Source organism: Symsagittifera roscoffensis, chromosome 5 (assembly GCF_963678635.1).
Source record: "Symsagittifera roscoffensis chromosome 5, txSymRosc1.1, whole genome shotgun sequence".
Classification (NCBI taxonomy): Eukaryota; Metazoa; Xenacoelomorpha; order Acoela; family Convolutidae; genus Symsagittifera; species Symsagittifera roscoffensis.
In genome coordinates, this window is record NC_087066.1 from 65,046,737 (window position 1) to 65,061,770 (window position 15,034).

The 15,034-nt window shown below is 34.9% G+C and overlaps 3 protein-coding genes across 4 annotated transcripts in view; 2 read left to right on the forward strand and 1 right to left on the reverse strand.

Moving 5' to 3' along the window:
* LOC134846914 (dihydropteridine reductase-like) overlaps positions 1 to 15,034 on the reverse strand; it is a 168,092-nt gene that overhangs the window by 69,367 nt on the left and 83,691 nt on the right. The gene's annotated exons all lie outside the window — the stretch shown is intronic.
* The window catches only part of LOC134846912 (prelamin-A/C-like), a 401,765-nt gene that overhangs the window by 46,230 nt on the left and 340,501 nt on the right, over positions 1 to 15,034 (forward strand). The window lies entirely within an intron of this gene.
* The window catches only part of LOC134846339 (ephrin type-B receptor 2-like), a 36,530-nt gene that overhangs the window by 1,539 nt on the left and 19,957 nt on the right, over positions 1 to 15,034 (forward strand). For both annotated transcript variants that reach the window (XM_063863646.1, XM_063863647.1), the window contains exons 2-8: positions 4,826 to 4,905; positions 5,718 to 5,854; positions 7,603 to 7,855; positions 9,333 to 9,603; positions 12,981 to 13,155; positions 13,952 to 14,080; positions 14,444 to 14,613. In XM_063863646.1, coding sequence (XP_063719716.1) covers positions 4,826 to 4,905; positions 5,718 to 5,854; positions 7,603 to 7,855; positions 9,333 to 9,603; positions 12,981 to 13,155; positions 13,952 to 14,080; positions 14,444 to 14,613 — 1,215 coding nt within the window. The remainder of the gene's footprint in view (positions 1 to 4,825; positions 4,906 to 5,717; positions 5,855 to 7,602; positions 7,856 to 9,332; positions 9,604 to 12,980; positions 13,156 to 13,951; positions 14,081 to 14,443; positions 14,614 to 15,034) is intronic.

Genomic DNA, 15,034 nt, shown 5'->3' on the forward strand with positions numbered 1-15,034 from the left:
CCTCTTTGGTCCAGCACGGTCGAATCATATCTTGCTTGGGTCGAGCACGTTTTTTTCGGTCAAGCACGGTCGAAACATACGAAATTTAGGTCGAGCACGGTCGAAGCATACCGAGTTTTGGTCGAGTCGGTTTTCGGTCCGTACGGTCGAAACATAAAGTGAGCAACTCGACCCGGGTTGAAAGCTCTCTCAGTAGTGATTTAAACGGCATCTAAAATTTCAAAAATTTCTCTCAGTTTCGAGAAAAACTTAGAAGTTTTTGATTCTCAGTCTAATTTTGAGCAATTAAAGCAAGCGAACAGGCTTATTATAGTAATCGGGGCCTAGGAAGTTAGACGATAATCAAATTAGACGAAATTTATTTTTCACAGATCTGGCATTTTTCACACTACGAAAAAGCTATGAAAAGGAAAGGGCCAACAAAATTTTTTCTTAAGAATCAAGTTTCAGAAATACAAAAAGAACATAAAATGTCAATACCTGTCAAAACAATTAGTTTAAATGAACATAAAATGTCAAATCAGAATATTACAGGAGAGTTCTGAATTGAAAAAATTATGCATGATTGCCTTGTAAAATTTTTGTCCACTGAAATTTAACTGTTGTCTGCAAACATTTTTATTTTTCTCACGCAATTTGTCTGCAAACAATTTTGATCACTTTCGTCTATTTTCTCACAATTGCAGTTTTGCAAAATCGTCTAATTTCCTTTTAAGTACCTCCGTTTAATTTGCTTGTCGTCTACTTTCGCAACCCCCATAGTAATCTTATAAATCGAAATAAGCCGTGAAAGTTGAAGCTTACTCCAGTAACGTTAGTTTTCGAATTTCTTCTAGCATCTCTTTTTCGTTTTTTTTTGTTTCTTATATATTTTTTCATTTGTTCGATGAGAAAATTTGTTGTCAAATTTACTAATTTTTTTGACTACTGAGTCTTTCGTTCAGATCCTCTCGTCACACCACAAACAAAAAACGAAGCAAATCAAAAAAAGCAGAAGCTCTTTTTTTTAGTTTGCTTATAGTGGTCAGATCTTTCTGTGCTGCTTGCACTATTCTTGTTTTTAATTTCATCTTTCTTTCTTCGTCGTGTGATGAGGTGATCTGAAAGAAAATCTAGAAATTAGCTTCCTCAAAAATTAATAGAAAATTACAAAAAGTCAAAGAGTATATTTAAAAAACCCGAAAATTGCACTTGAATTTTTTCTAACATTTTGCACATTTTCTTGATATTGTTTATAAAAAATTTATTCCCAAGATGGCGTTAAAAGAGACTCGAAAAGAGATTTAATTTAAATTGAATTATAAGCCGACTAGTTGAAACCTATTATAAAACTGCGCGCTCGCTTTAGTTGCTCGAAATGTGACTAAAAATCAAAAATTTTAAACCGATTCTTCTCGACAATGAGAAAACGTCTTTGAAATTTTGAATCAGGACTGAAAGTGCTTTTTAATTATCTATCACTCGACCCATTCCGATGATTCTTTGTGGTAAGTATTTTTGAGTGGGAAAAAAACTAAAACGCACCCGAAGACAAAGTTCCTCCCCAGTTACAGTTGTCAGAACAAAAATGAATTACAAATTGATTTCTAGCAGAATCACAAGCCTCATAATAATTTTGGAATCAAACTATTTACAGTAAATTATAGATCAAATGCAACAGGCAACTCTTCATATGATCAACTGCAGGCACTCACGACGCTGACCCTAATGCCTTTGTTCTTGAAAATTAATAGAAAAGGACAAATTGAACGTTAGAATTTAGAATCTGAATGATTTGAATTATTAATGTTTAAGATAAAAAACTAAAACACCCGCATACAAAGTTCTCCCCTTTCCGTGGTCTGAATAAAAGCAAAAAATTTCAATGTCTTACGGATCTCTTGCAGCGGTGTCAGAGATCGGACCATTCTCTTGTACCTGTACAGAAGCGCCTCTTGTTATCATTGCGCTTCCTAAAACATGCATTGTGCTTAACCGAAATGACACGAAGATTCGGCTTCATATCAATTTTCATAAGCGATGTATGATAATTCGCGTATATAGTTTGAGTAACTATTCATTTAACGGAGTTTTTGTACAATTTGGACTAAAGAGTCAAAAATATCAGAAATCTCCGAGAACAATACAATACGTAAATGTCACATCTAAATGTGGTCATTCCAGCCTCTCAAATTAACAAAAACCATTCAACATGCAAATCAAACACCGATATCATCAGAAAATGAACGGCCAATTGAGACATATATGCTCCCGTCTTCCATATTTTATGACTTGTTCATACTCTTTAATATTCAATTAACGCAGCTCTTGTTCGGAGGCGTTGACTAAATCTGCCTGCGCAAACAAGTCCTTACAACGTGAATATGATGTCAAAGAGGTCGCTTATTGTTGCGAAAATTGGCCAAACATTGCAGCTGAAACGATTTAAAATTCTTTTCAACATCGATTGAAGTCAATAAGAAAATGTATCAAAATCGAACTTTATTCTTTTCGCAAAAAATTTCGGTTACACTTCAAAGTTCTGAACCTCAGAAATACAAATTCGTTCTAACTCTCAATATAGGGTTTGTAAATAAGAAAATGACCAGTTTCAATGTGAATTACGATAATTTTGGAAGTTAGGGAAGATCTTGGAGTTTTTAATCAGTTCTTTCCCCCAGAATGGTAGGTTTAATATCAGTTCAACTTTCGTGAATGCATGAGCAATTGATGTATCTAAATACTCATAATTGAGTTATGAGGAGTTTTTCATGATATATAAGAGGTGGGCGATAAACTTTTTTTTTGAAGAGGGAGGGGGAATACAGACAGTTCGAATTTTTCTTTACAGTTCTGTACAGAGTTATCTGAATGGAAGATATTTATTTGAAATAACCACAATTGCATAATATCCATCACAGGAGTTCCATCCTAATGAAAAGTTGAAACATAGATATGTTTACACATTAGGCCCCCTTTCCTTTCCCATGGCTCTAAATTTGCTTTGATGGGTGTCAAAATATTTACTTTTGCAAGCAAAACAGAATTAGTGTTGCACAACACAAACATCACAAGCTATGAAAGCTTTATTGATGAGAGGTTGCTTTAACTATGGATAGACATAGACAAGCCATACATACATACTGCCGCGAGACGAAAATTGAAGTTACGCATCAACAGTATTTAAATGGAAATAGATGATAGATGATGATGCATAATTATGAAGCAGTTTCTAGAAGTTTCCTGAATTATCTGCTTAAAAATGCTTAAAGACATTTGCTTAAAAATTTTAGCTCAACTAAATATGAAATTTCAATGATTCATGAAATCAATAACAAAAATTTTTGTCATATCGAATTGTTGATCCTAAATAGATGAAATTTTAATTCATGGCATCTTAGTTTTTTGCTCGAAAGCGGAAAATATTTTGATTAATTAAAAACTTCAGTATCGAGCAGCATTTGCACATGATCTTAGCATTTATATAGCATCGATACTATCTAAGTGTCTTTTTTTCTGCTGCAAGACTATAAAATTCAATTGAAGTTAGCTGTAAAAATGACAAATATGTACCGCGCTGATTTTTAAAGTAAATGATTTCAGGTTGTTTTGATTAAATTCGATCTCTTATTTTAGTATTAGGGCGGGACAACCACGCCCAATTAATTAACTGCTTCTGAAACAAAGAACAATTTCAAATAAAATCAGCAAAAAATATGTTTTGACTATTTTAAGATATTCATTAATTATTCAGAAAACTATTAAATTCCGTTCAAACTGTTAAGTTCGGTTAATATTTTACTGTTTTTAAATGGTTCAACCAGAAAATGCAATTAAAGCAGAATTAACCTCAAAATCAACAAAAAGGGGTTAATCTGCCTATTTTAGAATGCATGGTCACCTTTCATTGCTTTATGACTGCGGGTGCGATTTTTTGGGGGCCACAAAATTGGATCTAATCTGTCTTTCAGCTTAGCCTATTTCTAATTTATTGCTTAGATTGCCAGCGTGCAGTAACTTTTCCAATAATAGATAGCGCAATTTATCGCCACTAACTGTCCCAAATAAATTATTTTCGCAACTCCCAGTTCAATAACCACCTCAGTAATTGAAATTTGCGGAAAAAGGAAAATTAAAATAGAAAAAGGTCCAAAAATACAATGCAAAATTAAAATGCACGTTTTTTTGAGTGGGTTGATTTTTGACATTTAAATTTACATTTTAATGAGGCAAAAGACATTTAAAAGTCAATTTTACGCAGATTAATTCTGAAAACTTTAAAAATAAATTTCACGAAAAATCCTACCCTGTTCTGGTCATCATTAAAATCGCCGTTTTTTTCATTCAATTTAGAATTAATTTATTATTACAAAATGGGAGGGTATAATAAGTGCACTGAAAATGAGTGGAAAAAATCTTCAGGACGTGATTCAAGTTGACTGTGACAGGCTGAAAAGTCTCAAATGCTCTGCCTTTTCATGGAAGTAAACCCCTCAATCAAGTTTTCAGCCCAATTGCTCAGCATTGTTTTATGACCGTTAATTCATTGAAAATGAGTGAAGAGATACAAGTGAGCACTCAAATGCTTTATAAAATTTGAAAGATTTAACATAAAATGGAGTTTTTCCCCTTAAAAATTTTCCTGTACCCCATAGTTTTTGTTGCCATGTTTCCCTATTATGTCAAATTTTTTATTATTATTAAACTATTACACCTAGATATACAATTTTAAATAGAAATCGAAATTTTACATTACGAATTGAAATTTATGCATCTATATAAGTTGAATTTTTAAATTGTTGGACTCGAAACAGGGTTTTAAGGTTATCTAATACTGTTGTTTCAGAGTTTATACTGGACACTAAAGAACTGCCTCCACGCTGGAACTTCCGGGCCTATGGAGTTACAGGGAAAACTCGCAATGGGGTAGACCAATTTGATGAACCTAACTATTTCGAAACATAGCAAGCACGGTATTAGAGAAAGCTAAACAAGAAATCAATTTTTAATATTATCTCAATTAAGTTTTAAGCGTTTTAAGCTACTGCAGTGCTCGACTGCAGAGCTGCCTGCTTCTATTATGAACAGTATAAGAGAAAATTTTCAATTGTTTTTTACAGAAATATTTTTTGCGTGGGGATGATGGGAGTCATGTTTATATTTGCAGCGTGGTGTGATCGAAATTGACGCAGCTGGTTAATAACAACAGAGGTTATAATAAACTCCAGGCTCTAGTGTTGCATCACCTGACCATCTAAGGCGCAGTAGTCCATAAAGAGAACTTAGCGTATCTGCAACTGAATGTTTTTACAGACTTAATGGGAAATCGATTGAGATTAACTGTTCATCTTTACGATAGAAAATTCATTTCGTAGCATACCGGTTACACGTTCTTTCAAAAAACACCTTTAAATTCATTTTTTCAGTTTTTTTTAGTAATAAAGCTCCGTAATTTGTTTTTGGAAGTTCGAAAAGTTAAAATTACGGAGCATTACTATTACTGTTGTGTGTAGTAAAATTTGCTGCGAAATTTTTACGAAAGATTTTCAGAAAATGTTCAGAATAAAAAAAACAGACTCTTTAGTCTAAACCATTGATCGACGAAGATATCTTACGAATATTCTTTTGTGCTGAAATTGGTGGCCTACAAAAAATTCGTTTTACTTTTTTTTCGTTTTGTGGAATAGATGGTTGAAGTGTCTTGGTAGAGAAGTTTGAACAGTGATGTTGTGTTTTAGTGGCAGTTTAACAAGGCGACAGCAACGAGAGGCCCGTTCTATGAAGTTTGCGATAGTTTGTTGGAAGGAGCTGACAACCTCTTGGAATCGAGTTATATTGACGTATCGCAACTCGAACAAATAACTCTCAAAATTCTGTAAGTCGCAAACTTACAGAAGTAAACCCCTCAAGTTATACGGAATATCTCCATCGATATCCTTGTTAAAGTTCTCCATCATGGTTGTTTTACCTGGCTAATATTCATCAGGGTTTGATCTAATTTTTCATGTTTTTTTTTCAATGGAACTTTTATTGTTAAGTACAATCGACTTGGCTTAATGTTCCCGTTTATCATATAGAAATTCAGGTAACTGTTGTTTATGGTGTAAATTGTCTTAGATATAGCTCCATGGAATTAATTTGACGTATGACTCCATTCTTTGAAGCACGGTACTAAAAACCTTCAAAAGTTACGATGCAAAGTTTGTTTTAGACTTTGCGTCATGCTAAAATTGACATTTTTTCGTTTTTTTTTTCAAAGTAATGACTTGCTTGCTATGAAATCAATGATTTGATCTCGATTCAAAGCAGCTGGCGATTAAAACTTTCTAATCAATTTTTATTTGCGATATTTTCAAAATTAATGCTGCTTAAACTGAGGTTCTTTCAAGTAAAAAGTGCGAAGTTTACCTGCTTGAAACTTCAATTTTCTTGGCAGCTGCCTAAGCGATTAGTTGCAGAAATTTCAGCAAGTGAAGTGTTTAAATTATGTATTACATTTTTTCACAAGAAAAGAAAAGATGAATACAAATATACAACTTCTTTTTGAGTTCATTTCATCTCATTCATTTTTCTTTGCAATTATTTCGATAATTTAAAAGAGCCTTTTTGTTTTCACAGTGCAAAAAGATGCTCTTCAAAAAAGTAGAAAAATCAATTTTTTATTAATTTTCAACGCCATTTGTAAGAAACAAGAGGCGGGTTTTTTAAACAAAAATTTTTTGTATTTCAATTATTAAACAGTCACACTGTTATGATTTTTTGAGAAAGAGCCGCGGTCATATTCAATGACATAATGTGTGACATGACACAGGAAATGATTAATCAGTTCTTCGAATTACTCCTGTTGTTGCAGTCAAAAATGATGTTGATGAATTAGTGTTTTTTATTCATTTTCAAACAACTTGAACCCCACGCCTTCTAAAATTTTCCCATGTAGTTAATAATTGCCCTGACAGATTACCTGAGCCAGAGTGACTCATTAGGTCAGTCGATCTGCCCGGAATGAGGGTTATATTGGATCAGCTGTTGGAAACAGCCCTGTGGGCTAATTAAACCGATTTTCATGTAACCGAAATTGTACTCATCACAAATTGCTGTTCGATCGCTCGTAGAATTTTTCTCAAAACGCTTGGATGGACGGAAAAATTTGCAGTGTTTTATTTAAAGATCTTTTTTGTTTGCTTTCCTTGCGAAAAGCCGAAGAAGACGTTTTAGTTTTTGGTCGTCTCGTTGACTAGTCGATTTATAGAGTAATAACCAATGGAATTTGACCCACCCCTGATTTCCTGTTCAGTACAATGTGATTACCTTGTTGTTCCCTTGAGGAATAATTCTGATGATAGTCGGTTAATTCGAGGTGACTGTTTCAATCATTACTTTCATTCGTCTATTTAGCCCATCCCAACTCCGAGATTATGTGCTGAAGAACTAGCCAACACGATTGTTGCTTGAAAAAATGGGCAAGCTGGCTCAATTTTCTTGTTGTTTTTTTTGCACTCAGTTTGTAAAGTGTACCCGATAATATTTTTGTTTGCTCAAAATTAAAAGTTTAATAATTTTAGTGCAATGTCGGTTACATTTGTAGATGATATTTTTGGAAACGGTGGTTGTTTTACGTTTTAGGTTTTTGCAAAGCGATTGCAAAGTGAAAAGTGCTACTAGTGAGTGCTCCAACAGCGTGCAAATAATGACCCGGTTTGTCGACAAAGAAGACACAATGCCGAGGCCCTTGTCTGAGGTTATTCGCGATAACGAGTACCAAGACACGGGAAAAGTGCTCAACATAGCAACCAATGGATCGAAGGAGTATGGACCTGTTGAAAGAGAGTTTGTCATTGACGTGCGTGGTCGAAAAGGGGTCTACATTGCTTTTCGGGTTAGAATCGAGTCATTATAAATTGAAAAGAATTTTTTTTCAGTCGGTTTATCTTTGTCCAGAGTTTTCAAATTTTGTTTTTATGTAACTTATAATATGAACAAGACTGCTCGTTTATCAGAAAAACATGAAGTAATTTATAAGATGAACAAGACTGCTCGTTTATCATTAACAATCTTTTTGATAAATTATAAATTTTGATTGTCAATATCAAATACTAAGTTTTAAAATTTGAGTCGTATAATGAAATAATATGACCAGTTAGCTTGATTTTTAGTCAGAAAAGTTTTGACTGCTAGATAGTAATTAATAATACCCTTTCAGCATCATAGATAAAGTCTTCATAGTATTGAACGAGCAATTTACGTAGGCTCAAAGCGCAGCTAGGATAATGTTTAGCAAACCCGCTTGGGAGCACTGGTACATCCTCGAAATGCGCACCACAGAGACGGCGCGTGCTATCAGATTCAATTTGGAATGATTTAATGAGACGCTTACGTTTCATTAAAACGAAATATCCGCGCATCGATAATTACTAATTGGCACCAGTAAATTTAATAGTCACATGTGAAATATATTTTTGATTTTGAGCTCTACAGCTTTAAGATGATATTAAATCATCCCGCCGAAAATGGCTTGTTTAAATTTCGAAATTTGTCTGGTGAAAAAAAATCACCCAAGTACAGTTTTTTTGTCCTTTTCTTCGAACGTTGGCACAATACTTTCATTAAATTAATCTTAAAGGACAGTCGAGAATAGTTATAGCGCTTTGCTCTTATTTCCCCGCGCCAAATGTAACGGCAGCAGAGCAATCGTTTGCCTCTTCTTTTTTTTTCAAAAATAACAATCGAACTTTGAGAATCGTCGATTTTGGTATTTGTCTTTTTTGCTGTGACGTGAGAAGCAAACAGGAAATGTTTGTGCTCGGTGTAGCTTTTTTTTACCTTTAGACAAATATCGACTTCTTAACTATCCAGATTTGAACAGAGTTTTTTATAGCATCTGAAAGGTATTGACGTCGTGAGCTCCAATTAGAGAATATATATTTCGCCAATGATCATTTTTCGGGAAGTTGCGAGGGTTTGAAAATGCCAAATTGAGATATTTAACGCGCGATTTATTTTGATGCTACGAACGCTTCAGCAGGGATTCAATCCGGCTCAGAAATTGTTCCACATTGTTTTGAGACAAATTATTTGGACTTATTATTACGCCGGTTGATGTATCACTTTATTTTCACAAAACGTGTGGGTTGAAGATTTTAAAAAAGAGCAATTTTCCAAATTCCATCAATTTTCAAATTTTAAAAATAGATTTTATCAAAAACTATTCCAGAAACCTTTAAGGGATGTCGAAATTTGATACGAGCGATCTTGTTGAGATCGTTGCCGCTCTTTATTACTGTTAGTCGGTATCGAGATTTGAGCGCTTGATTTTAGTTGATACCAGAAAAAAACTGACCGTTTTCTTCTTTCAGGACAAAGGATCATGCACGAAGATTATAGTTCTGCAATTGGTAACGTACGTCTGTCAAGCGAGTGTTCTCAAACTAGCTAATTACCCCAAGACCTTCTATGCTAAGGAAGACATGATTGTTTCTGCTCTGAGTTGCGTCGAACATGCCAGTTCGAACTCCGGAATGGACACGGCCAATTGTAAGATGGCTACTTGGGAGTCCAGCATGCTCCCTCCCAAGTGTTCCTGCGACGCTGGATTCGAACCTACCGATCAAACGAGAAGTTGCTCAGGTTAGCTTGAAACTTTGTTCCTGCCACATTTCTCTCTTAAAATAAGTTTTTTTTTCAGATTTTTGCTGATTTGTTGGTGCCTCAATGATGCTAAAAAAATTTTGTTTTCGATTTGAAACAAAATCTACCATGTTTAACTCAGAAATTGATGAGTATTGAGTTTCTTGATTTTTCGACCTGCAATTTTTGTCTAAATTTTTCTATGCAGTCTGTAAAATATTGATGCCCTAAGCTCAAAATTAAAAAAAAATGTTCCACCTGCGAACATTTGCAAAGTTGCGGGGTTTGAAAATTACCAATTTGGGGAGAAAGCGCGATCTGTTTCGTTCTATAACTCAACTCGTAAGCGGAGAATTAATCGGCTCAGCTATGATTCAAATTGAATTGAAGCAAGCTGTTTGATCTACTTGATGCATAATTTGTCATTTTATACTTACATAAAGTGTGGGGGAATAATTTCAAAAATCTAAAAAATAGTTTTTGAAAAATCCAACGAAAAACTACTTAGATATTAAAGGGCAGTCAGAACATTCAGGCCTTCGCTTCCGGATAGGATCAGTGTTGTTCAGTGCTTGGAAATTCATTGGAGTTCCGTATTTACCCTAATGTTTTATCATTTAGGCTTGTCAACTTTTGAATTTGTCTGAAACTAATTTTAAGGCAGACTTCTCTTACTTAAAAAAAATTCATGTCTCTGATCTGCTGTCTGTTCCTGCTTTGTTCATTCAAGTTGGTGTCGAATTGCTGAGGTGAAAGTTAAATTGAAGTGGCATTCGATTAAAAAGACATTTTGTATGAATGGAAAGCAGCGGGTCGAGTTGATTAAAAGTCGCCTCCTCTTTTTGTTATTTTGCCCAAATTAATTGGGAAAAAGTAGAGAATTGCAACTAGCTTTCAACATGGTTCAGTGACCAATCTTAGTTTGTAGCCCGCACACGCAGACAGAATACAAGTACATTCTCCTGATAATTGATTGAAATGTGCTCATATTGATGTAGTCATAATGGTGAATAAATTTGTGCCCTACTTAAATCCCTAATACATCCTTTTTCCTGCTGGGAAAATATCCGTTTAGTTTAAATTACTAGGTCCATCAGTCTTGCATGAGTCTAGATCGAAATCTGCAATTAGTTTTGCGTCTCATATTTAGCAAAATTTCTCATGAATTTTAAATTTTTGCAGTGGATTTTGTTCAAAAATGCACCTGATATTTAATTTATTCTGAGGTTCAATAGATAAAAGGGTTTGTTGGACATTTTTTGATTATCAAGCCTCACCTATGTAAACTATGGATGTAAATGTAATGCTCAGATGTCATTAGGACTCCAAATTAAAAATTGAAAGAAAAGGCTAAAAATATTCAAAGTTGATAATGCGATGTAGCTTTAACGATATCTTTTCTGAGAGACAGGCCAAGTGACAGAACGAGTGTTAAGTGATCGATAAGTTGGAACTTAACACCCCCGTCTCTAGAGATAGTCCATTGCCAACTCCATTTGCCCATACGTTACTCAACCCTATTCTAATCTCAACTCAGCCTTATCCATATTTCCTAAGTTCCTTTTTACTGCTTATCGTTTATCAATCTTTTTCGCCCTTTTGGTTCCGACAGATTTTCGGACCTGATATTTCCACATTTTTAATGCGGGGACAATTTTAGAAGTTAAATTCCAACAGCAGAAGGTTTTATTATTATTTAGAGTCTGAAGCATGATAATAAGTTGCAAATAATTCATCTAATAATGAGAACAAAAAAAGACATTTGCTTTTTTCGAAATTTTTATTTCTATTTTTAAGAAATTGTGTAAAAAAAGAGGCCACAATAGTCGATGATACTTTCAAAGCTAACAGTTTGCCGACTATTTTTGTCGGTTTGGAATTCTGAAATCAATTTTATCTTCTAATGTTGCAATTGATCTTTCGATTTAATGTCCTATGCTTGCTTTGAAAAAACGTGCCTTTGTGCCAGTGACTAAATGCAGTTTCTATTTGATTGGATTGGCTAGAGGACCTTAACTGGAAAAGTTTCTTTAAGGGTCATCCCATTCTTTCTCAAAAGCACTTTTCCACTTGTTCAAATTTGACAATTTCGATTGTAACTTTGAACTCCATGCTGTTAACCCATTAATGTGCATTGAACTTGACTGAAATTAATTTTGAGCTAGATTTTTAAAGTATTTTGGACCCTTATATGGCTGCCATTGCGTTTATTAAATGTTGGCAAAGGTTAACTATTACTGGGTAAAGGGCTATCGCTATAACTAGATCCAGTTAGAATGGCTAAATTAATAAACCATCAGTCATGCATCCTAGGCACTTTTGCTCCGCAGCAGCACGTATACAGTATTCTCATTCTTCAAGTTTTAACTTAAAGGTTAAAGACGGTGCTGTTAATTCAATTCAACTGTTTGCTTAAAACACGAAGCTCAACTGAAATCAGTTCTAATTCTAGTGGGTGGGTCATTTAATAATATCATAACATCAGGGGGCGGGAAGGGGGCAATTTTGTCTTTTTGTGCAAATTTGATTCGCCCGACCACGAACTCAGCTGAATCAGCCACTGGGCGAAGCTGATTAGATTCTGGTGTTATTATGTATACAGCATTGATATGTGATAAATGGCGTAAATAGCTACACATGACAGTTTTATGGCCCTGGGTCTATTGACAGGTTTGTCTGATCCATGATCCATTTTCTAGAGTTTTGTTTGTCCTCATTTGTTAAATAAATTCTATCTTTTCTTCTGAATAATTTCATTTTCTTCCGGCTGTACAGCGTTTCGATATCTCAATATGACGTGGAACAGACCAAAAACCAAATTTTTTGGTGATATGAATATTTTGGGGAAATGACTTCGGGCTGAAAATTTGTATACCACCCTAACTATGTAATCGAGTCTCTATCTCCAAGGCGGTCTGGTCTGTTAAATAGGTCCAATGTTTTCCTTACCCGAGGCGCAACAAGATTATTTTCGAGGTTGATTTGGCAAATTAGCCATGGCGTAATAAACAAAAACCATGAAATTTGTCGCGACAGAAGCGTTTGCTAAACAAATAAATAGTTTCCGAGAATAAAAAATATGAGCGATTAGAAAAGTTGATAATTTAGTTCAAAATTTCCTAGAAGTGAACCTTTATAAGAAAATAATTTTCTGTGACTCAACAAAATCAAGAAAAAGATGGAACCGAAAATGGTGAAATAAAAGAACTGCAATGTTTTTTCATTGCTTTACCCACCAATGACTTTCTTGTTTGTTATTGTAAAAAAGTGGAATTTTTCAAAACTTTGTCAGAAATCTAATTTTGGATTTTTCAAAAACTTCAGTTTATGCAAAAAGTTTTTTGAAGTCATTTGAATGGAATATGTATTTGTTTCAGCTTGTCCGATTGGCATGTATAAGGCAGACCACGGCAACTATGTCTGTGCGAAATGCCCTCGGAACTCCCATGCGACAAGGGAGGGCTCGGACTCTTGCAGATGTGCTGATGGATACTACAGGGCCATCAACGCTTCTGTTGAGACGATGTGTCTTAGACCGCCCTTAGGACCTGGGTAAGTAGAATCTAAATTTTGCATGGCAAGGGTGCGCAGGGTTCGAGCAATTGGGCAAAATCATGATTGCTAATTAACGATATGAAATAAAACTACGTTAAACATTTCTGACATTTTAAATCCAAATCGGACGAAAAAATAAACTTTGGGTAAATTAGCACAGTACATTTTTCTTGCGAATGCCAAAAGTGTGGAGGGTTTTTGGATTCGGGACTGTTTCATTTTTGCTCAGATGACAAAATGCGAAGAGACTATGACTTTTTTGACGCAAAATCAGATATTACAAATAAACATCCGATGAAATCGGGAAAAACTGATGTCTGGGTGTCCAGAAAAAAATATTGTTGCTTAACGATTGTTCTCAACACTAACTTTGAACGCAGGGACTATTTTGAGATATCCATTTTTGGCTGACGGACCCTAAAATTATTCTAAAGGCGCCTTTGGCGCCAATATACACTTAAAGTAAGGCGGGGGGGGGGGGGGGGGGGAGCGCGCGCCGAAAAAACAAACGCGATTTTTTGCTGAAAAATTTCCAAAAAGTGCCTAAAACGCCTTTTTGGCCTGTTTTTTTCCAAAATTTTGCCTGCGGCGCAGAATTTTTTTTGGCCAAAACAGGGTCTTTGTAGTGCTTTGGGAGAGCTCAGCAAATCAATTTAGTCGACCTAAAAAACTTCTGAAAATCCGCACCCCCCCCCCCCCCCCCCCCCTCGAGAAAATCCTAGATCCGCCCCCTGTTTGCACAGAATCTTCTGTGCTACTTGATCAGCTATTTGATGAACAAATTTGTTTTCAGCAACCTTGAAGCGGAAGTGGTGAATAATGACGTCGTTCTCAAGTGGAGAGACTCCTCGTTCAATCGCATGGGAATGCAAGAACATGCCATGTTCTTTGTTGTTCAATGCGATTTATGCACTGGCGAAAGGTTAGAACAATTTGAAGTTACCAGGCTCATAATGTTCACTATGTAGCAATCATAAATTTCACGAAAGCCTGATTTCATTTTATTTAGTGGGAATAATGTATTGAAACTTCATAATATATTGAAATTTATCAAAGGTTTTTAAAACCAGTTTTTTTTAATGAGAGATTTAACTGATTTTGAAGTTTTGGTGAAATAATGAAATTTTTGTAATGCCTTCAAACTCCTATAGGCCATTTTTTATATTGAGTCTTGATTTTATAGCCGCTGGTGTAGTATCTTGATATGTTGACCATTTATGGATGGCTCGATGATAAATAGTCTAATTTCATTATTCTGTTCTTATTGCCTCGTGTTTGGGTTCAGATTCCGAACAGCCGATTACAAAAATCAGTTTGACGAGTATGAGTATACTCTTTTTGATCTACGACCCATGACTCAGCACCTGGCGAGGGTATACGCGGAGAATTCAATCACTGAGGGCCAAAGGAACATCGCGCAATATGCTGAGGTCACTTTCACAACCGGTCAAAAACGTAAGAGTTGTTTCACACGCGAAGCGTTTTAGTTATAAAATGTCTTTTTTAAAAAAAGTCATCAGTATGCATAATCGGAGTTTTTTTGGCAATTTTCAAAGACTTGTGGCAATCAAAATAATAGTTTATGATGCAGCTTTTATTATCATTTTGCATATTTATTAGGAAATTCTTATGTATTCATTCAAAATATATTGAGACAATTTAAACGGGGTCAGAATATTCGGGGCTCTAACCTTAACTGAGCTGTCTCGTTTTCTTGTTTCTTAAAACGATGCCTTTACCATTCGTTTTTGTCCGTTCGTTCGTCTGAGCGTAAATTAAAGTTCATATTTTAAAAATCATTTTAACTCATTTTTTGCAAATCTGGCCATTCTTGGAATTTATAATCAGTACTGGTTATAAACTAAGGCGTGGCAGC